Source organism: Ahaetulla prasina, chromosome 17, assembly GCF_028640845.1.
Source record: "Ahaetulla prasina isolate Xishuangbanna chromosome 17, ASM2864084v1, whole genome shotgun sequence".
NCBI classification, from domain to species: domain Eukaryota; kingdom Metazoa; phylum Chordata; class Lepidosauria; order Squamata; family Colubridae; genus Ahaetulla; species Ahaetulla prasina.
Genome location: NC_080555.1, coordinates 9,725,785 through 9,748,365, shown reverse-complemented (window position 1 = coordinate 9,748,365; position 22,581 = coordinate 9,725,785). Strand labels below are relative to the sequence as shown.

At 45.7% G+C, this 22,581-nt stretch overlaps 1 protein-coding gene across 3 annotated transcripts; it reads right to left on the bottom strand.

Moving 5' to 3' along the window:
* Nucleotides 1-237: 237 nt before the first annotated feature.
* Nucleotides 238-22,482, bottom strand: POLR3C (RNA polymerase III subunit C). Of its 3 annotated transcripts, XM_058159773.1 has the most exons (16): nucleotides 22,322-22,466; nucleotides 20,115-20,142; nucleotides 19,865-19,970; nucleotides 17,935-18,190; nucleotides 17,659-17,844; nucleotides 15,112-15,200; nucleotides 14,625-14,729; nucleotides 13,339-13,431; nucleotides 12,689-12,769; nucleotides 12,518-12,569; nucleotides 11,443-11,503; nucleotides 9,714-9,864; nucleotides 7,661-7,762; nucleotides 5,927-5,976; nucleotides 4,566-4,715; nucleotides 238-1,133 (listed from the first exon to the last, which is right to left on the bottom strand). In XM_058159773.1, exons 3-16 carry the CDS (start codon nucleotides 19,934-19,936, stop codon nucleotides 1,055-1,057), a joined length of 1,527 nt encoding a protein of 508 aa, XP_058015756.1. In that variant the 5' UTR covers nucleotides 19,937-19,970; nucleotides 20,115-20,142; nucleotides 22,322-22,466; the 3' UTR covers nucleotides 238-1,054. The 3 variants fall into 3 exon arrangements, with proteins under 3 accessions (XP_058015756.1, XP_058015758.1, XP_058015755.1); XM_058159775.1 differs by lacking the exon at nucleotides 20,115-20,142 and having other exon boundaries at nucleotides 22,322-22,482; XM_058159772.1 differs by having other exon boundaries at nucleotides 19,865-20,142.
* Between the last annotated feature and the right edge of the window lie 99 nt (nucleotides 22,483-22,581).

Sequence of the window (22,581 nt, the reverse complement as noted above, 5' to 3'; positions counted from 1 at the left end):
TTGGAGGCCTTCTAGTCCAACCCCCTGCCCAGGCAGGACACCCTACAACATCTCAGTCAGATGGTTATCCAACATTTTCTTTAAAATTTCCAGTGTTGGAGCATTCACAACTTCTGAAGGCAAGTCGTTCCACTTATTAATTGTTCTAACTGTCAGGAAATTTCTCCTTAGTTCTAAGTTGCTTCTTTCTTTGACCAGTTTCCACCCATTGCTTCTTGTTCTACCCTCAGGTGCTTTGGAGAACAGCCCGACTCCCTCTTCTTTGTGGCATACAAAGAACAGGTTGCAGGATTTGGGTCTGGCTAGTTTAAAGAAAAGAAGGACTAGGGGTGACATGATAGCAGTCTTTCAACATCAATACGAAGAGGAGGGGGTCAAGCTATTCTCCAAAGCACCTGAGGGCAGGACGAGAAGCAACGGGTGGAAACTAACCAAGGAGAGAAGCAACCTGGAATTAAGGAGAAATTTCCTAACGGCGAGGACAATTAACCAGTGGAACTGCTTGCCACCAGAAGTTGTGCATGCTTCATCGCTGGAGGCTTTCAAGAAAAGACAGGACAGCCACTGAAATGATACAGACCGGGGGTGTCAAACTCACGTCGTCACGTGACGTATCGTGACTTCCCCCCCTTCCCTAAACTGGGGGGGGGGTGTGACGCATCCGATCCACGGGCCACGAGTTTGACACCCCTGGTATAGACTCCCCTGCTCATGCAGGGGAGTTGGATTGCAATTGTAAATGTGAGCCGTTGCCAAGCATCCAAATGATGAACGTTTATGTGACCACGGGGTACTACAAAAGTTGCTAAGCGCGAATACAGGTTTGTACATCGCTTTTTCAAGGCCGCTATAGCTTTGAGCCGTCATTAAACGATCAGACATAAATCAAGGACTATTTTTATACTTTCAATTCACACGTTTCCTTCATCAAAAAGTACCACCGCATGAAGGCAGGAATTTTTTTTTTTTAAAAATAAATCATCTTTATATGAAAACAAAACAAATCAGACTTTAAAAATTAGAAGATGGGATTTTTTGAGCTCCAGCCGATGGCTCAGCGCCTGATGGTGCTGTTGATGTAGGATTCCAAAATAAAGATGGTTTCGTCCACTTGATTTTCACTGGCATCGATCCTTGAATAAAAAAAAAAGAAAATACATAACATAATAACAGAGTTGGAAGGGACCTTGGACTAGAACTCCCTGCCCAGGCAGAAACTCTACACCATTTCAGACAAATGGCTATATAATTAAGATCAAGAGAGGTCTTAATACCACTCTATAAAGCCTTAGTAAGGCCACACCTAGAATACTGCACCCAGTTTTGGTCTCCATACTATAGAAAAGATGTTGAGACTCTAGAAAGAGTACAGAGAAGAGCAACCAGGATGATGAGAGGCCTGGAGGCTAAAACATACGATGAAAGGTTGCAGGAACTGGGCCTGGCTGGTCTAGTGAAGAGAAGGACCAGGGGAGACAGGAGAGCATCTTCCAATATTGGAGGGGCTGCCCCAGAGAGGAGGAAGGGGGTCAAGCTATTTTCCAAGGCCAGACAAGGAAGAATGGATGGAAACTGACCAAGGAGAGAGATTCAACCTGGAAATAAGGAGGAACTTTCTGACAGTGAGAACCATCAACCGATGGAACAGAAATTGCCTTTGGAAGTTGTGGGAGCTTCATCCCTGGAAGCCTTCAAGAAGAGACTGGACTGCCATCTGTCAGAAATGGTGAAGGCTCTCCTGCTTGGGCGGAGGGTTGGACTAGATGACCTACAAGGTCCCTTCCAACTCTATACATCTGTAATTTGAAAGGTTGCATCTTTTAATCATTGAACCAGTTGGACTGATCGATTGAGCGACTGCCATAGAGACATGCAGTTTCTGGTAGCAAGCTGTTCCACTGGTTCATTGTCCTCACTTTCAGGAAGTTTCTCCTTCATTCCAGGTTGCTTCTCTTCTTAATTAGTTTCCATTCATTTTTTTTTTTGTCTTGCCTTCTGGTGCTTTAGGAAATAAGTTGACCCTCTCCCTTTGTGGTACCCCTCAAATACTGGAATACTGCTATCATGTCCCCCCAGGTCCTTCTTTTCTCTAGACTAGCCCGACCCAATTCCTGCAACCATTCTTCATATGTTCTAATCTCCAGGTCTTTAAATAATTTTTTCTTGCTCTTCTTTGCCTTTTTTTCCCAAAGTCTCAAACATCTTTTTTGTTAATGTGGTGACTAAAACGGGATGTGGTATTCCAGCTGCGACTAAGGATTTATTTATGTATTTATTTTAAACAAGTTTTTATTGATTTGTTTTAGTTTTCCCCCCTACACACCTACATGGTTTATGAACAGAGCATTGGCCATATCATGTCTTATACAATTCAATATATTCAAATAGATTTTTTTTTTTATTGAAAGAGTTTTAAAAAACAAAAACATTTTCCCCCTTTTTCCCCCCTCCCTCCCAAAAAAAAACCCCTCCCCCCCCCCGGCTTCCCGGGTCAATCACAAGGTATTGTTATACATAAACCAAACATAGAATAAAATTTTCCCTTCCAATCCAAATAACCACATCCAAAGCTTTTCATCTCCCAACCCCCTCCCCATTACATAAAATAACTTTCTAATTATTCAAAGGCAATCTGATATTTCTTAATCTGATATCTGTTTTGTAGATAATCAATCCATTTTTTCCATTCAATTAAATATCTTTCCTGCGATTTCTGATTCCTGAGATTTTAGCCATCTCAGCCAAATTAGTAACTTTCAGTATCCATTCTTCTATTGTAGGTATCTCTTCCTTCTTCCAGTATTGTCCAATCAACAGTCTTGCTGCTGTTATTAAATTCAGAATCAATTTAGTCTCAATCCCTGTACAATATTCAAATAGATTTTACTTAGCTAACAACTTTTGCCAAAAATTTTTTTTTTCATAATTTTTATTTATATCCTAATATTTCCTTGCTCACTTCACTAAGTCACATCTTCTTTCGCCCTCGAGTTCTAATTTCTCCATTTTTATTAGTATGCGTTTCCTTTCATTCCCTTTTTTTTTAACTGTTTCAATTTTTATCCTAATATTTTCAAATCCATTCGGGGTTGCCTTTCTTCCATTTCATCTTTTCCTTGTCACAGCAATCCTTTCTTCTTCTCACTCCTCTTCCTCCCTTCTTTCATCCTATCTACTTTCTTCTCTCCTCCCCTGTTCCTTCTCTACTTCTCCTTCCTTTCTCCCCCTCCTCCCTATCTAACCTTCTCTCCTACTCTTATTTCCCCTACCTTAGTCAAGGACTAAGGACCGCTTCAGGTACGATAAATCCCAAAAAACAGTTTGCCGCTTCCCCGCTCCTTCTGCGGCTGCTGAGGCGCGCTGAGATCGCTGCCTATCACCACGATGAAATTAATCAGCGGCCTTTCAGGGAATTTCTGCTAAACAGAAATGCAGTCATAAAGATAAAATAAAGATAAAAGACAGCTAACATCAAAAACATCATCAAAAAAGGACAACAAAGAATGTTCTTTCTGCGCCAACTCAGTAAGCTCAAACTGCCCAAGGAGCTGCTGATCCAATTCTACAGAGGAATTATTGAGTCTGTCATTTGCACCTCTATAACTGTCTGGTTCGGTTCTGCAACCCAACAAGAAAAACACAGACTTCAGAGGATAATTAGAACTGCAGAAAAAATAATTGCTACCAACCTGCCTTCCATTGAGGACCTGTATACTGCACGAATCAAGAAGAGGGCCGTGAAAATATTTGCAGATCCCTCGCATCCTGGACATAAACTGTTTCAACTCCTACCCTCAAAACGACGCTATAGAGCACTGCACACCAGAACAACTAGACACAAGAACAGTTTTTCCCCGAAGGCCATCACTCTGCTAAACAAATAATTCCATCAACGCTGTCAAACTATTTACTGAATCTGCACTACTATTAATCGTTTCATAGTTCCCATCACCAATCTCTTTCCACTTACGACTGTATGACTATAACTTGTTGCTGGCAATCCTTATGATTTATATTGATATATTGATCATCAATTGTGTTGTAAATGTTGTACCTTGATGAACGTATCTTTTCTTTTATGTACACTGAGAGCATATGCACCAAGACAAATTCCTTGTGTGTCCAATCACACTTGGCCAATAAAATTCTATTCTATTCTATTCTAAAAAAATTTCCTTTATTTGTAATTTAATTATAAGCAGAAATATATTTTGCACAAACTATAATTACATATTGTTTCGTGATTAAACATAAAGCTTTGGCGATGTTCAGTTTGTAACAATGAAAATACATCCTGTATGCCAGATATTTACCTTATGATTACGATTGATAACATTAGCAAAAGTACAGTTACTTAGGCCTATGAACGAAAATAATTTTACGGTTGGGGGTCGCCACATCGTGGGGAATTGTATTAAAGGGGTCGCAGCACTATAAAGGTTGAGAACCACTGATCTACAGTCTGTCAACTTTGGCTTCTGAAAGGATTGGGGAACTAAAGGCTGGCAACCCCATGGGGGGAGGGCTCCAGCCGCTCCCACCTCCCCTACCTGGACCGTACTCACTTGTTGACGTTGTGCTTGAGGGTCTCCAGCTGTTGCCGTTCGGGTGCTGTAATCATTTCCTCAATCTCCTGCAGCTGTGCCTGCTCAGCCCCCGTGGCCTGGACAGAAGCAAGGATGGCCTCCACCCGCTGGCTCTTCTCCAGCAGACGCCTGCCACGGGAGAAAGGCCACGGTCAGAGAGTCTCGTGGCCTCGCTTGAAACACAGAGACCGCAGGGCCAAAGGCCAGGTGACTTCAGCAGATGTCGTCGTTTAATGACCCCGCAATCCCTTACGGGGTGGCGGCGGGGCAACTGAATGGAGCTGACTGTTTAATGGCCGGATGCCCATCCTGTTGCCAGTGGGGAGTTTTGTTCAGCAGATATATTCTCATGGTGCCCAGAGAGAGAGAAATATCAGCCTCTACCTAGGATCGAACTCACAGCCTCCTGATTGTGAGGCAAGAGCCCTACCTCTACGCCACTGCACCACTCAGGAGACTACAGCAGATGCTCCAGAGTAGGGGTCACCAACTTTTCAGATAATTTCATAATTTTAAATTCCACGGACCACTAATATGATCTGTGTAATGATCGTCTGGGTGTGTGTGGCCAACTCGATGTTACTCACATCAAGGGGCACCTCACCAGCCTCTACTCACCCCTCCCCACCCACCCATTCCTCGCCTGCCTGCTTCTTAGGGCCTCAACAAGAAGCAGTTGTTGGAGCTAAGCAGCCACCACGAGTAAAGAGTTGGCAAAACAGCTCAGTTCAAATTGGATCTGGCCGAGAAGGAGGCTCAGCAGAAGCACCTCACTGAGGACTAGGAGCATAGGCTTTCCAAGCAGAGGGAAGACCTGCAGGAGTGCAAAGCCAGGTGTAAGCACCTGGAGGCTCAGCGGGCTGAGATGGTCAGCCAGTTCCAGGCCATGAGGCAGTCCCACTGGAACGAGGCCCCCCAGCTCTTCACCACCAGCTGCACTTTCCTCCAGCCTTCACCCAAAGCCCCACACTAGGAGGCTGAAGCAGACCCCAAGTCGGAATTTCTGCCCCCCTCCAACCTTCACAAAAAGACCCCGAAGGGGGAGACAAAAAAGCCTCTGATAATCAGGCACCTCCGCTGGGATCATCAGAGCCTTGTTTTAACCATTTAAAAGCATTTTTTTAAGAACCTCTTCGGCCGAAGAGGTTGTTAAAAAATGCTTTTAAAAGTAAAAAAAAAAAAAAAAGGTTCTGACGATCGCGTGGCTCAGCTGGGCATGAAGGCGGGGGGCAGGGAATTTTGCTACCAGTTTTCCTAACCATCCTCTGCCATCGCTACCGGATCGGCTGATCCGGTCTGAACTGGGAGCATTTCACCCCTGCCCTGGACTCCCGACTCACCGGTTCTCCTTGGTCTCGTGGAGTCGCCGTTCTATCAGGTTGGCCACACACTGAAAGGGAGAGAAAATAGAGGCTGCCATGAGTGCAGACTGGCTTAAGAGAGGCTTAAAAAAAGAAATAGGTAAAAAATCTACGTTTGGTTATCCATGTAATAGCTGCAGCTAGAATTGTATTTGCACCAAATTGGAAAAGTGAAGAGATCCCTACAGAGGAGAATGCGATTAGGAAAATGCTAGAATGTGCAGAAATGAACAGTTTAACGCTGGCAATTAAAGAGAAAGAACACACCGAATACTATACTATATGGGAGTTATTTTATCGATGGTTAGAGAACAAATATAAAAATTAGAAATAAAAATAGATGAGTGAAATATAGAAAATGCATTAATAGAGTTAATTCAGTTAAATAAATTAAGCAGAGGATTGTCATAGTATTAGATATTTAATGTATTGGTATTAAGCTAAGAACAATATTTGTACCCAGATGACACACTGTTTAATGGAAGATGGATTGCTTGCATATATATATGTATGTATGTATGTATGTGTGTGTGTGTGTAGGTCTTTGGTTGTTCGGGTTTTCTCCCGTGTAAAATTGGAAGTGTCTTGGCGACGTTTCGACGAAGTCTCATTCGTCATCTTCAGGCTGGTGTTTACTGCTTCGTGCTTCTAGGAGCAATGTGTGATCGCAGCTGTTTCTTCCTTTTAACTGCTAGTGGGGGTTTGAACTGATTGGTTGGGAGCTTGGCCTTCCAATTTTACACGGGAGAAAACCCGAACAACCAAATACCTTAATACAAACACCCGTAAAAAATATATGTTTTCACGGGTGTTTGTATGTAGGGCTTTGGTTGTTCGGGTTTTCTCCTGCATAAAATTGGAAGTGTCTTGGCTACGTTTCAAGTCTCATTCCTCATCTTCAGGCTGGTGTTTACTGCTTCGTGTTTCTAGGAGCAATGTGTGATCGCAGCTGTTTCTTCCTGTTAACTGCTAGTGGGGGTTTGAACTGATTGGTTGGGAGCTTGGCCTTCCAATTTTTCACGGAGAAAACCCGAACAACCAAATACCTTAATACAAACACCGTAAAAATATATAGAGATTTGCTCATACTAGTGTCTTAACGCCACGGTCATTCGTCATCTTCAGGCTGGTGTTTACTGCTTCGTGCTTCTAGGAGCTCCTAGAAGCACAAAGCAGTAAACACCAGCCTGAAGATGACGAATGAGACTTCGTCGAAACGTCGCCAAGACACTTCCAATTTTACACGGGAGAATACCCGAACAACCAAAGACCTACACACACACACACACACACACACACACACACACACACTTACAAAACAAAAAAAGAGATAGGTAAAGATTCCCCTTGCACATATGTGCTAGTCGTTTCCGACTCTAGGGGGCGGTGCTCATCTCCGTTTCAAAGCCGAAGAGCCACCGCTGTCCGAAGACATCTCCGTGGTCATGTGGCTGGCATGACTCAACGCCAAAGGTGCATGGAATGCTGTTCCCTTCCCACCAAAAGTGGCCCCTATTTTTCTACTTGCATTTTTTCCGTGCTTTCGAACTGCTAGGTTGGCAGAAGCTGGGACAAGTCACGGGAGCTCACCCCATTAAACGGCAGCACAAGGGATTCGAACCACTGAACTGCCAACCTTTCAATAGACAAAGCTCAGCGTCTTAGCCCCTGAGCCACCACATCCCCTAAAAAAGGAGATAGTGGGATGCAAACCTTATAACAGCGCTGGAGGAGCAGCCGGGCAGACGAGAGAGTATTGACTGTGTATAAATAGAAAGTCCGGGAAGGGGCGTGATCTGGAGTTTTGGGGATTTCCTGTGTTGGGGAGGAAAGGAAAGATAAGAGATTAAATTTGCTGATATCGGTACAACACCACAGGTAGTCCTCGAATTACAACAGTTCATCTAGTGACCGTTCAAAGGTACAAGGGCGCTGAAAAAAGGGACTTACGACCGTTTCTCACATTTACACCCAGCCGTGGTGGCGCAGTGGTTCGAATGCAGCATTGCAAGCAGACTCTGCTCACAGCCTGGAGTTCAATCCTGATCACCTCAAGGTTGACTCAGCCTTCCGTCCTTCTAAGAACAGTAAAGTGAGGACCCGGATTGTTGGGAGCAAGAAGCTGACTCTGTAAACTGCTTAGAGAGGGCTTAAAGTACTGTGAAGCGGTATATAAGTCTAAGCGCTATTGCTATGGCTATTTGTTAAGTGAATCATTTAACAAATATTTCTCCTGGCAATCTTAATTCCAAATTATGATTCATCTAGCCTTGCCTTTCTCATGAAGTGTTCTGCATATAAGTTAAATAGGCAAGGTGATAGTATACAGTCCTATTCCTATTTTCTTTCTTTCTTTCTTTCTTTTTTTCTTTCTTTCTTTCTCTCTCTCACTTTTTCTTTCTTTCCTTCCTTCCTTCCTTCCTTCCTTCCTTCCTTCCTTCCTTCCTTCCTTCCTTCCTTCCTTCCTTCCTTCCTTCCTTCCGACTGCCAGGAGTTTGATCAAGGTTGACTCAGCCTTCCATCCTTCCAAGGTGAGTAAAATGAGGATCAAGATTGTTGAATGGAAAAAATGGACTGACTATATTCAAAACAGATATCAGACGAAGAGTTATCAGACTGCCTTTGAATGATTAGGATGTATTATTTTTGATTGCATTGGGGGAGGCTAGGATTTGATGAGAAATGCAAGAGCATAACTGAGTTAGGAGGGAAAATTTTTAGCATATGTTTGTTTTATTTTTAACTATACCTTGTGTTTGTTCCGGGAAGTCGGGGAGGGAGGGGGTTTTGAAGGAGGGGAGGGAGGTAGAGGGGAGGGGAGAAAGGGGGGGAAGTGTTTTTTTTTGTAAAAACTTTTTCAATAAAAAAAAAAGATTGTTGTGGGGCAAGAGGCTGACTCTGTAAACTGCTTAGAGAGGGCTATAAAAGCACTGTGAAGCGGTATATAAGTGTAAGTGATATTGCTATTTTCCTTCCTTCCTTCCTTCTTTCCTTCCTTCCTTCCTTCCTTCCCTCCCTCCCTCCCTCCGGTTAGAATGCAACAGACTAATTCTGCCCAGTGCCAGCAGTTCGATCCTGACCGGCTCAAGGTTGACTCAGCCTTCCATTCTTCCGAAGTGGGTAAAATGAGGACCCAGATTATTGGGGGCAAGAGGCTGACTCTGTAAACCGCTTAGAGAGTGCTGGAAAGGCACTGTGATAATGTGAAGCGGTATATCAGTCTAAGTGCTATTGATCTATTGACTCCTAAATGTAGCCCCAATAAAAGCAGCATCATTTTTGGGTCCCACGTACAATTTCTACATGGGAATCCATGGCAGAATCCATGCTCCCTCTTCCATGACAAGGGGCAACTGACCTTCACTCTGGTGGCTCAGCAGACTAAGTCTGTCTGTTATTAACACAGCTGCTTGCAATTACTGCAATTTCAAGTCCCACCAGGCCCAAGGTTGACTCAGCCTTCCATCCTTTATAAGGTAGGTAAAATGAGGACCCAGATTGTTGGGGGCAATAAAAGTTGACTTTGTATATAATATACAAATGGATGAAGACTATTGCTTGACATAGTGTAAGCCGCCCTGAGTCTTCGGAGAAGGGCGGGATATAAATGCAAATTAAAAAAAAAAATCCCCTAGCCAACCTGCAGCCTGAGGAGGCTTGCAAAGAATCTCACTCCCATCACTGGCTTGGCAGGTGGCCTCAATTTGCAGGCAAAACCCCCTCGCAGCTTGGCCTTCGCGCTGGGCGTCATCAGGTGAGCCTGTACCTGCAGAGCTACGATATTGGCCGACAACATTTTGTACATCATTTCTTTGGCTTCTTTGGCCGGGATCATGGCGAAGTCCTCGATCTGCTTCTGCTCCAGGTGCCTCTTTCTTAATAAAAGGCGGAAAATGCGGGCACAGCGGGACCCAAATCTGTATCCAGGAGGGAAAGTGGAGAAGAGCCTGGTCTGAGTAGGGCAGCGAAAAATTAATGAACCCGTTGACTCCTACACTGGAAACTTTCATGTAAGCTGGAGAACAGGTATAGTTCTCTCTGTCTGTCTGTCTGTCTGTCTGTCTGTCTGCCTCTCTCTCTCTGTGTCTCCCTCCCTGTGTCTTTCCCTCTGTCTCTCTTTCTCCCACACTCTGTGTCTCGCCTTCTCCCTCTCTCTCTCTCTCTCTCTCCCTTTCTGTCTCTCCCTCTCTCTCTCTTTCTCCCTCTCTGTCTCTCCCTCTCTCTCTCTTTCTCCCTCTCTGTCTCTCCCTCTCGTCTTTCTCCTTCCCCCCTCTCCCTCTGTGTCTCTCTCCCCTCTCTCCCCCTTTGTCTCTCTCCCGCCCCTCTCTCCTTCTGTCTCTCCCCGTCTCTGTCTCTCTCTCCCACCCCTCCCCTCCCCTCTATTCTCTGTGTCTCTTTCTCCTCTCTCTGTCTTTGTCTCTCTCTCTCGCCCCTCTCCTCTCCCCCTCTGTCTCTCTTTGTCTCTCTCTGTGTGTCTCTCTGTCCCTCTCTCTCCCTCTCTCTGTATTTGTGTCTCTCTGTCTCTCTCGTCTCTCTGTGTTTCTTTGTCTCTGTGTCTCTCTCTCTCGCCCCCTCTCCCTCTGTCTCTCTTTGTCTCTCTCTGTGTGTGTCTGTCTCTCTCCCTCTCTCTGTATGTGTGTCTCTCTGTCTCTCTCTCCCACTCCCTCTCCGTCTCTCTCTCTCTCTCTCTCTCTCTCGTCTCTCTGTCTTTGTCTCTGTGTGTCTCTCTCTCCCGCCCCCTCTCTCCCTCTCTCTCTCCTCCTCTGTCTCTCTGTGTCTCTTTCTCCCTCTCTGTCTCTCGTCCCCTCTCCCTCTCCCCGTCTCTTTGTCTCTCTCTCTCTCTGTCTGTCTCTGTCTCTCTCTCCCTCCCCCTCTCTCCCTGTGTCTCTCTCTTCCTCTCTCTCTGTCTGTCTCTCTATCTCTCTCCCTCCCCCTCTCAGAAGAGTTCATGAATTGGAATAGGTATGGCAGCAAGTCAGCCAATGGGAACTGTTTGGCGACTCAGAAATTTTGGAGCCTGAGCGTGGCTTAGCTTGACCGTTATGTATGGAAGAGTTGGTTTGTCCTTGCATTATTGCCTCTGTATTATCTAGATTCTGTGCTTCTGGATCCGGAGTTCTGGTTCTGGCTTCTACTGCACGGGTATTGTATACGTGCATCGTGATTTATATTACTGTATAGAAAGAAGTTGCACGAATCCTGCTGAATTATTTACTTGTGTGCTGGTTGGATTGCGGCAAACTCGTGACAGGTTTTGCAGAATCTCCACTGCTCGGACAAACTGAAATCTACCGAATGGAGAATCTTTGGAGCTCAAAAGAAAAAGGAGGGGAGGACGACACACGAGACAGGCTCCCTGGATATTATTTGAGGGGGAGGGGGGAGAGAGAGAGAGAAAGCCTATTCCAAGAAAATTGAATCAAACAACAACAACAAAAACAACTACGGAAGAGATTCCTGGTGTGGAAAGATCCGTAAAAGAAACCTCGTTTTACCTTTCCTGCACAATGGACTCCAGCGTTGCGGTGGCTAGAGAGGCCAGGCCCTTGTGAAGATCTGTGTGGAAGACACGTTAGGGAAAAGATGGTACGAGAACGACCCTCATCCGGATGTTTTATGAAATCTGGAGTAAATTTTACGAATGGTTAGAACAAGAGGAAGAACGCCAAGAAGGTGTAGCGAATGTCTGCAAATGGCATAGGTCAGGGGTCTGCAAACTTGGCTCTTTTAAGACTTGTGGACTTCAACTCGCAGAGTTCCTCAGCCAGCAAAGCTATTTGCTATTCTACTTTTGGGGAGGAAAATAAGAAAAAAGCTGATTGGCAGGTGGATTGGCATCCCGGAATATCCCCAATCAGCTGTTCCCAGAGCTGAATTTTAGCAACAGGTTCCTTGGTTGTGAGCTCTGTGCCTTGCTTTTTTTTTTTTTTGCTTTTTTTTTCTGCCTCTGAAACTGTGTTTCAGAAAAAACATTTTTCTGCCTCTGAAAGCCTCCAAAACAGAAGTTCAGAAAAAAAGCCTCTGAAGGGGGCTTTTGGGGGCTTTTTTTCTGAAGCTCTGTTTGGGAGCTTCTTTTCTGAAGCTTTGTTTGGGGGCTTCTTTTCTGAAGCTCTGTTTCGGGGCTTCTTTTCTGAAGCTCTGTTTGGGGGCTTTTTTTCTGAAGCTCTGTTTGGGGGCTTCTTTTCTGAAGCTCTTTTTGGAGGCTTTTTTTCTGAAGCTTTGTTTGGGGGCTTTTTTTCTGAAGCTCTGTTTGGGGGCTTCTTTTCTGAAGCTTCGTTTGGGGGCTTCTTTTAGCCTCTGAAACCTCAGTTTGAGAGGCTGGGCGGGGCTACATTTGGAGTATAAGTCGCACCCAGATTTTCACCCTCTTTTTGGGGGAAAAAAGGTGCGTCTTATACTCCGAAAAATACGGTACCTGTATACTGCTGGCAAAAACAAACGGCCAGGAGTCTTTCTTTGCTAGATGACTGAGTGGGATGGTTCACCCCTGCCTTCTGGCATTATTGCCCAGGTGGGTCCCTTCTGATTCTGAGACTGGCCCTCGTGACGCAGAAAGACACCAAAGGATACTGATCACATACATCCCTCCACCGCTGTCGCCTGATCTCCCAACGAACTCCAGCTGCGGAGAGAATAAAAAAAAACTTGGAGATAAAAATCCCAGGTCTGAATAAAGGGAAATCCAAAAGACGCAACGTTCCTTTAGGTATGGAACGGCTTTAGAAAATTTAATTTTCTTACCGGGTCATCTGCTAGCAAGGTTAGGTACTGATCAAGAATCTGCTTGGAGATGTTGTAACCGGTCGGAAGCAATCGGAATATCTTTTAAAAAAGAAAAGAAAAAGAAAAGATGGAGCGGAAGATGAGCTTCTTGGAGGAGAAGCGAAATGTCTTTAAAGAAAAACAAAAAAGCCCAGCTGCCTCTTGAAAAAAAAAAAGCACCTTTGAGGGTCACCCCATTTGCCTATCCCAGGGGTCTGCAAACTTGGCTCTTTTAAGACTTGTGGACTTCAACTCCCAGAAGCAAAGCTGGCTGAGGAACTCTGGGAGTTAAAGTCCACAAGTCTTAAAAGAGCCAAGTTTGCAGACCCCTGCCCTATCCAAATGGAAATTGGACGGTGGGAACGCCACAATGTTCGTAAGCATGAAAAACGGTGACGTCACTTTTTCCCCAGCGCCGTCATTTCGAACGGTCACTAAGTGAACCGTTGTAAGTCACGAACTACCTGTAAACTCCTTTTGGGCCGGGGAGCCCGTGCCTCCCAGAGTTGCAACAGCCTGGTCACTGAGGACTAGCGGCATGGCTTTTATCTCTTGGCATTTCGGCTGAATTCTAACTCCTCTGGCCATACGATTAAACCCGCGACTTGGTAGTTCAAATGGTGGCTCACCTCGTTGGAAGAGAGCGGCTGAGTGTAGGGGGCATTAGAAGAGGTTGTGACTTCACTCATTCGCAACATAGTCCGGACAATTTCGCTACTGGTCTGTGGAGGCAGAAGAAAAGTTAGGAGATGCAACAGCGGCCATTCCCTTGTCAATCAATCAGAATAGAGCTGGAAGGGACTTTGGAGGTCTTCTAGTCCAACCCCCTGCTCAAGCAAGGGACCCTACACCATTTCAGACAGGTAGCTGTTCAGTCTTTTCTTCAAAACCTCCAGGAATGGAGCACTTCTGGTGTCAAACTGTTCCACTAGTTAATTGTTCTCACTATCAGGAAGTTTCTCTTTAATCCCAGGTTGCTTCTCTCCATCAGTTTCCATCCATTGTTTCTTGTCCTGCCCTTTGATCCTTTGGAAAATAAGTTGACCCTCCCCTCTTCTTTGTGGCAGCCCCTCAAATACTGGAATACTGCTATCATGTCACCCCTAGTCCTTTTCTCTAGACTGGCCAAACCCAAATCCTGCCAATGGTTCATCATATGTTTTAGTCTCCAGGACTTTAATCATCTTAGTTACTCTTCTCTTTACTTTTTCCAACATCTTTTTTGTAATCATCATCATTTTTTAACAACCCCATAATCCCTTGTGGGGTTAAGCAAAGTGCTGAATGGCTGGATGCCGTCCCTGTTGCCAATGCAGAGTTTTGTTCAGCAGATATATTCTCGACGTGCCCAGAGAGAGAAATATCTGCCTCTACCTAGGACCGAACTCACAGCCTCCTGATTGTGAGGCAAGAGCTCCACCTCTAGGCCACCGCACCACTCCTAACATCTTTTTTGTAATGTGACCACCAGTTTTGGATGCAGTATTCCAGGTGTGGCCTTAACTAAGAATTTATAAAGCGGCAGTAATACTTCACGCAATTCTGATTCTGTGCCTCTGCTTGAGTTTGGATTGGTTTGGATTGGATCTGGCCTATTTCAAATCACAGGGCAGGTAAAGGCAGGTGGGACCGATTCTCCTCTGCTTCCTCCCACCAGGAAGAAAGCTGGAGCTTTGCTTGCAAGAAAATCCAGCCATTAGGCAGATAATGTCAATGAAAAGCAGCCAGTCCTTAGCACCAGTGATCAGGAGGGAGGGAGTCATGTGTAGTTGGCTTGGCTTGGCTTGGTGGCAGCCGTGTCTCAGCTAGAAAGTCCCTACAGAGAGTGGTGAAGACAGCCGAGATGATCATAGGAAGCTCGCTTCCTGTTATTCATTTAATAAGTACTGAATCATTTGAGGAAGATGCTTCTCACCTGGTCCATTCTGTTGGCCACGGCACTGACAATTGCTTGATCCCGGAAGTGCTGATGGAAACGGTCGATGTTGACTTGCCAGAAGATTCCACTGTCTGCAGAAGGCTGAAAACGGGCCAGGGGGGGGGGGGGGTGGTGGTGGTTAAAAAGCAGACTCTCTTAGCAAGGGTACCAGCAAAGCCTATCCTATCATCGCCCCAGTCCAAACGCTTCGATGCAAACTCTTAAAATTTGCCAATTTGCACATACTGCGAGCGGCGGGGGGGGGGGTCGGGGATCAGTGCACACGCACGCAGCTTGACTTCTTGTCAAACTGCGTGTCCGCGTAAGCCTGCGCGCCACTCGTGGTGCTGGCCCACCACTCGTGTGGCCCGGTTCCCCTCTCTCCCCCACAGCCGGGGCTGTCCCTCTCCTATTCTGGCATCTGCATTCTACCGCCCAGTTTTTCTCCCATCTTAAGTTGTCCTGGAAGCAGCGGCCACGCTACCTCGTTGCTTTCGGCGTCTTGCTTGAATCGTTTTCCGCCTCTTTCACCGTCGTCCTTGCCGTTGTCCGAATGCTTCCGCTTTCCCTTCCCTGTTGGCCGAAAGAGAAAATGTATTTCCTCCAGCAGCAAAGATGTCTCTTCCTTCCCTCCCCCAGGGATACTGTACGGTTGATCTGCATCTGTTACTCTCAGGTGAGATTTTTTGTATTTATTTACATTTATATCCCGCCTTTCTCCGAAGACTCAGGGCGGCTTACAGTGTATAAGGCAATAGTCTCATTCTATTTGTATATTTACAAAGTCAACTTATTGCCCCCCCAACAATCTGGGTCCTCATTTTACCTACCTTATAAAGGATGGAAGGCTGAGTCAACCTTGGGCCTGGCGGGACTCGAGCCTGCAGTAATTGCAAGCAGCTGTGTTTTAATAACAGGCTATCTTATAGCCTGAGCCACCACAGATTTCTACAAGCGGGACCCTTGACCGCGAAGATAAAATCCTATCTTTAGTGTAGAAAAAAAAACCAGGAACCGAGGACCGGATCAATGACGCCAGCCCAGTCGTATAACGATATTTACAGGATTCTTTGCGTGAGAGTCATACTACCGTACAGATAAGATTAACGGAATTCAGGTGATACATTTCGCTGTATAAGGCAGGAAAGACACAAACCAGTGGAACAGAAGTTGCCTTCAGAAATTGTGGGAGCTTCGTTATGGGAGTTTTAAGAAGAGACTCTGCAGCCACTTGTCTGAAACAATACAGGCCCGTGATGGGGAACCTATGGCACATTGGCCGAAGTGGCACGCGGAGCCACATCGCCCTGGCATGCGCAGCATCGCCCGTTCCTCTTCCGGGTTTCTGTCGCGCATGCACACCCGACGGTCAGCTGGTCTTTGTGCGTATTGCAGTACCGGAAGAGCTGGTCTTCTGTTTTCCAGCATGAACATGTGTGCTGGCCTGGGAAATGGCTCACCAGGCTAATGCAGCCTGTTATTAACACACAGCTGCCTGCAGTTACAATTACTGCAGGCTCGAGTCCCACCAGGCCCAAGGTTGACTCAGCCTTCCATCCTTTATAAGGTAGGTAAAATGAGGACCCAGATTGTTGGGGGGGGGGCAATAATAATTCGCCCTCTGGAACGAACTCCCCCCAGGACTTCGTCAACTTCCGGACCTCCGAACCTTCCGTCGCGAGCTTAAAACACACTTATTCATCTGCGCAGGACTGGATTAGTTTTTAAATTTGTTGGTTTTAATGGGTTTTTATTATTTCTTCTAAATTTTTAATCTAGGCCAATTGAATAAGTCTTTTAATTGTATTTTAATAGTATTTATATTGTAATATTATTGTTTATTTTATTTGGCTGTGAACCGCCCTGAGTCCTTCGGGAGAAGGGCGGTATAAAAATCTAAATAATAAATAAATAAATAAATAAAATAAGTTTATATACAAAGTCAACAAATAGGATGAGACTGTTGCCTTACACAATGTAAGCCACCCTGAGTCTTCGGAGAAGGGCGGGATATAAATTCAAATTTAAAAAAAAAAAAAAAGTAGTGGGTTTCAAATTTTTGTACTACCGGTTCTGTGGGTGTGGCTTGGTGGGCGAGGCTTGGTAGGCGTGGCAGGGGAAGGATACTGTAAAATCTCCATTCCCTCCCCACTCCAGGGGAAGGATACTGCAAAATCCCCATTTCCTCCCGATCAGCTGGGACTTGGGAGACGGAGAATAGATGGGGGCAGGGCCAGTCAGAATTTTTACTACTGGTTCTCCGAACTACTCAAAATTTCCGCTGCCGATTCTCCAGAACTGGTCAGAACCTGCTGAAACCCACCTCTGGTGCGCATGCGCAGCAGTAACTGGAAGACTTGCCAGCCAGCGTGCATGCACATGCTAGAAACCGGAAGTACATTTTCCAGTGCATGTATTCCCCCTGGGCAACTCCTCTTCCTGGTTCTGGCCCGGATGAGCATGCACGTATGTTCCCTTTTGGGCACTTGGGTCCCGAAAATGTTTGTCATCACTAATATAGGGTTTCCTGACTGAGCAGCGGGCTGGTCTAGAAGACCTCCAAAGTCCTTTCCAGCTTCTATTCTATTTGGTTCTGGTTCTTGTTCCTGTTTCATTCTGTTCTATTCTATATATTCTCCTATATTGTTCTACTCTACTCTATTATTATTCTGTTCCAGGGGTCTCCAACCTTGGCAACTTTAAGACCTGTGGACTTCAACTCCCAGAATTCCTCAGCCAGCAAAACAAAGCTGGCTGAGGAATTCTGGGAGCTGAAGTCCACAAGTCTTAAAGTTGCCAAGGTTGGAGACCCCTGCTCTAAACCCTGGTGAAGAGACTCAGCTTACTGAATTAACCCCGTTGCCTGGAGACCCCTGTCCTATTCCATTCTAATTTCATTCCCCTCCTCAAACAAGTTGGTTTCTTCCTACTCCTGTTGCTTCTAAAATATTTCGAGGGGCTCTAAATGCCAGCTGTATCTCGCTGGTTTAATGCCATCATCGCACGCTATCGAAACGACTCGGCTCCTCACCGATGAGGTTCAGCTTCGGAACAGCATACATATCCTTCTCATTAAAGGCCAACGTAGGCGTGGGAGAAGGCCGGGTTTCGGTAGACTCAGAACCTTCGGGCGGCGAAGGGCATCTCTGAACAAAATGCGTATCTGCCAGGCAAGTAAAGGTGGCAGAGACTTCGCTGTAATCCATTGTTTTCCCATCTATGGAAAAAGGCACGAGATAAACCTTTTCACGGTGGCCTTTCGCCAGCTGCATTTTCCCCGACAGAGAAACCCACCCGCTCCACTTGCCTTCCATGGTCTCGGTCAACCGGTCAGCCACCTTCTTCACTACGGCACTCATGGTCATTTTACCGTTGAGTAGCAATTCCTCCACAATCAGTTCCCCTGTGTCGCTATAGAGAGTTTTAGCTGTGTAGATGTAGCGGGGATACCGAAGAATCCGCAGAATTCGGCTGCATTGGGCTTCATACTCGACCTGGCCTCGCTTCTGCTGCTGGAATATCACCAAGTTGTGTTGAATGAGGACACAGAGAGCTTTCCGGGCCTGCATAAAGGTAGAAGGAAGGAAACATAATATCTACTTCTCTCCAGAATGCTGTTGTGTGTTGTGGTCCGCCAGCAGCCTACGAAGCTGGCAGCGGAGTCGGATAGCGATGAGGCTGAGGAAGAGCGTGGGCCAGTCCTGGAGGCTGGGGAAGGCCCGGATGAGGGCTCTGCGTTGGAGGCTGAGGTGGGGCCAGGGCCATCTGGGAGTGATGTGCGGACTCCAGAGCCTCCAGAGGCTGACAGTAGTGAGGCAGAGGAACAGGAGGAGCCTGTTCCTAATGCACGCATGAGAAGAGCTGCCAGAAGGCAAGAGCAGCTCAAGCAAAGAGGACGACTTGGGAGTAGGGCCAAGAGATGATTGGCCCCTCCCATAAGGCTTAAAAGACCAGCAACGGCGTTTGGGCTTTGCCGGAAAACAACATTCATAGCTTCGTCTTCTTGCATTTATTTTGTATCGGTGTCTTCTGAACTTTTGCCAAGAAAGGCCTTTGGCAGTTTGCCTAATTGGACCAAGGTTTGCAATAGGACTGAGGAATTTGTGTTGGGAGGAATTTGCTTTAATTTAGTTGAACTACGCTGGGAATGAAGTTCACAAGTCTTAAAGTTGTCTTAAATTGAACTTAAAGTCCACAAGTCTTAAAGTTGCCAAGGCTGGAGACTACTGCTGTAGAACACAGCCTTTTCCCAGGTAGCTAGTGAGCCTGGCAGTGGTTCAGTGACCATGGATGGAGCCAGAAGGCTGCCTCTATCTGATCGGGTCCTACTGGCCCGCTCTTGGTCAAGGAGATTCCTGACTTTTCACTACATTACAAAAAAATAAAATAAAAAATGCTGAAACTTTGGAAAAAGTGCAAAGAAGAGCAACTAAGACAATTAAGGGCCCGGAGACAAAAACATATGGAGAATGGTTGCAGGAATTGGGTATGTCTAATTTATTGAAAAAAAGGACTAGCGGTGACATGATAGCAGTCTTTCAAAAAAAGCAGCCAGAAAAATTGGGGGCTGTTACTAAAACTATGGCAAATCTAGATAGCTTACTAAAAAGCAGAGACATAACCGTGCCAACAAAAGTGCGTATAATCAAGGCGATGGTTTTCCCAGTTGCAATGTATGGCTGTGAAAGTTGGACCATAAGGAAGGCTGAGCGCCAAAGAATTGAGGTCTTTGAACTCTGGTGCTGGAGAAGACTCCTGCGAGTCCCTTGGACTGCAAGGCAATCCAACCGGTCAGTCCTAGAGGAAATCAACCCTGACTGCTCTTTAGAAGGCCAGATCCTGAAGAGGAAACTCAAATCCTTTGGCTACCTAATGAGAAGGAAGGACTCCCTGGAGAAGAGCCTAATGCTGAGAACGATGGAGGGCCAAAGAAGAAGAAGGGGACGGCAGAGAACAAGGCGGCTGGATGGAATCACTGAAGCAGTCGGTGGGAGCTTCAATGGACTCCAAAGGATGGTAGAGGACAGGAAGGCCTGGAGGAACGTGGTCCATGGGGTCGCGATGGGTCGGACACGACTTCACAACTAACAACAACTCTAAACCAACTTTTGAAGCATCTTGGAATCCTTAATTCCACTCAGGATTGATGAGTGTGAGTGAGAACATCAACGGGACCCATGAATACTTAACATTAGTTTAATTTAGGGTAGATTATTATACACACACAAAAAATCTACCTGATCGAGTGACGTGCCTGTGTTTTGGGAAATCATCCATAATGTCTGTCCACCCATACGGATGAGCTGCATTCCAACCTTTTCCACAATTTCACCAAAATGTTCGCTGAGCAGGAGAGAACAAAGCTTGATTTCAGCCTGGGTCATCTTGCTGGACAATGATATGGGTTATGTATAATTGATGGCAATAAAATGTATAAGCTTCTCCAAATTAATAAACAACGGTCCAAAACAGGAATTAATATTCCACCGTTCAGTATAATTCACCAGCTCTGCATCTGAAAAGAGATTTATACATTCAGGGTCTAATTGGTGCAAATATTCAGCAGAACCCTGGGCTAAAACTTCCTGTTTTTTTGTTAGATCTCAAAGTTACTGTTTCAGTACAGACCCATAAAATTCTGCACGCGACAGGTAGTCTTCAAGTTACGACCACAATTGAGCCCAGGTTTTATACTGCTAAGTGAGATGTTTGTTAAGTGAGTTTTGCCTCATTTTACAAACTTTTCTCCTCAGTCATTGAAACGAATCCCTGCAGTTGTTAAGTTAGTCACACGGTTGTTAAGTGAATCTGGTTTCCCGCACTGACTTTGCTTGTCAGAAGGTTGCAAAAGGGGATCACATGACCCCGGGACATGCAACTGTCCTAAATAGGAGTCAGCTGCCAAGCAGCTGAATTTTGATCATGTGACCATGGGGGTCGTGTGAAAAACGGTTGTAAATCACTTTTTTTCAGTGCCTTTGTAACTTTGAATGGTCACCCAATGAATTGCTGTCAGTCAAGGACTTACTACCAGTGGTGGGATTCAGCCAGTTCGCACCACATCGCGAGAACCGGTTGTTAACTTTCTGAGCAGTTTGGCAAACTGGTGGTTGGAAGAAATCATTAGGGCAGAGAACCGGTTGTTAAATTACTTGAATCCCACCACTGGATGGATGGATGGATGGATGGATAGATAGGTAGGTAGTTCTATCAAGATAGAGATAAGTGATAGATGATAGATAGACAGATAGATAGACAGATAGATAGAGAGATAGATAGAGAGATAGATGGAGATAAGTGATAGATAGATAGGTAAGTAGGTAGGTAGAGAGACAGATCTATCAAGATAGAGATAAGTGATAGACAGACATAGACAGAAGGCAGACAGATAGAGATAAGATAGATAGATAGATAGATAGATAGATAGATAGATAGATAGATAGATAGATAGATAGATAGGATTCAGCCAGTTCGCATCACTTCAGGAGAACCGGTTGTTAACTTTCTGAGCAGTTTGGCAAACTGGTTGTTGGAAGAAATCATTAGGGCAGAGAACTGGTTGTTAAATTACTTGAATCCCACCACTGGATGGATGGATGGATGGATAGATAGGTAGGTAGTTCTATCAAGATAGAGATAAGTGATAGATGATAGATGATAGATAGAGAGATAGATAGACAGATAGATAGATCTATTTATCTAACAGAGAGATAGATGGAGATAAGTGATAGATAGATAGGTAAGTAGGTAGGTAGAGAGACAGATCTATCAAGATAGAGATAAGTGATAGACAGACATAGGCAGACGGATAGAGATAAGATAGATAGATAGATAGATAGATAGATAGATAGATAGATAGATAGATAGATAGATAGATAGATAGATAGATAGGATTCAGCCAGTTCGCATCACTTCAGGAGAACCGGTTGTTAACTTTCTGAGCAGTTTGGCGAACTGGTGGTTGGAAGAAATCATTAGGGCAGAGAACCGGCTGTTAAATGACTTGAATCCCACCACTGCATAGTACGGTCCTGTGCAAAGGTGTTAGGCAGGTGTGCAAAAATGCTGCAAACTGAACGCTTTCAAAGGGAGAAGCATTAACCGTTCACTTTGATCAATTAACAAAATGGAAAATAAATGAAAATAAGTAACCCAAGAGTAATAACGAAGAGAATGTTTTCTCCTCCTTCCTTTTCTATCGGAAATACCACCCAGGGACTCCCAATCCGACCCACAGCCCAGCAGGACGTCTGCCCTCCCCCACCCCTACCAGTGCCCCCCCCCACTTTTACAGCTAGTCCTCGACTTACGGCCACAACGGAGGCTGAAATTTCTGTCGCTAAGCGCGACATTAGGTGCATTTCGCCCCATTTTACGACCTTTCTCGCCACATTTGTTCAGTGAATCACTGCCGTTGTTATAAGTTACTCACGCGGTCGTTAAGCGAATCTGGCTTCCCCCCCCCATTGCTGGTCCCCAAAAGGGGATCACGTGACTCTAGGCCACCGCAGGCGTCATAACCACGAGTCACTGGTCAAGCGGCTGAATTTTGATCACGTGACCACCACCACCACTACCACCCCGGGTCGTAAGTGTGGAAAAACGGTCCGAAAAGTCCCTTTTTTTCCCCAGTGCCGTGGTAGCTTCGAACGGTCACTAAACGAACCGCCGTAAGCCGAGGACTCCCTAGTCACCTCCTCCGTGGTTTTTTTCCTCTTCTTGGCCGGAGACCTTCAGCGTGCAGGCAGGGAGGGGGGAGGAAAAAAAAATCCCCCCACGCTTCTTTTTTTCCGCTTCTTTGACGGTTTCTCCACCTAGGCCTCAAGCCCTTCCCTCGGTCCCCATGGCAACGGAGCTCCCCCCCAGCCCAGCGGCCGCCGCCGGCGGAAGCGCCTTCTTTCCAGCTGGCCAATCGCCGGCCTCGGCTCCTCCCTCCCGGGGGGGGGTCGACAAG

What these genes read in the sequence shown, in the direction of transcription:
- POLR3C (XM_058159772.1), bottom strand. Translation starts at nt 20,011, where the DNA reads ATGACCCAGGCTGAAATCAAGCTTTGTTCTCTCCTGCTCAGCGAACAT. An exon ending in AAGACGCCGAAAGCAACGAG is followed by an intron (nt 14,730 to 15,111) that starts GTAGCGTGGCCG and finishes GCCCGTTTTCAG; the next exon opens with CCTTCTGCAGACAGTGGAAT. An exon ending in CACGAGACCAAGGAGAACCG is followed by an intron (nt 4,716 to 5,926) that starts GTGAGTCGGGAG and finishes CTCCCGTGGCAG; the next exon opens with GCGTCTGCTGGAGAAGAGCC.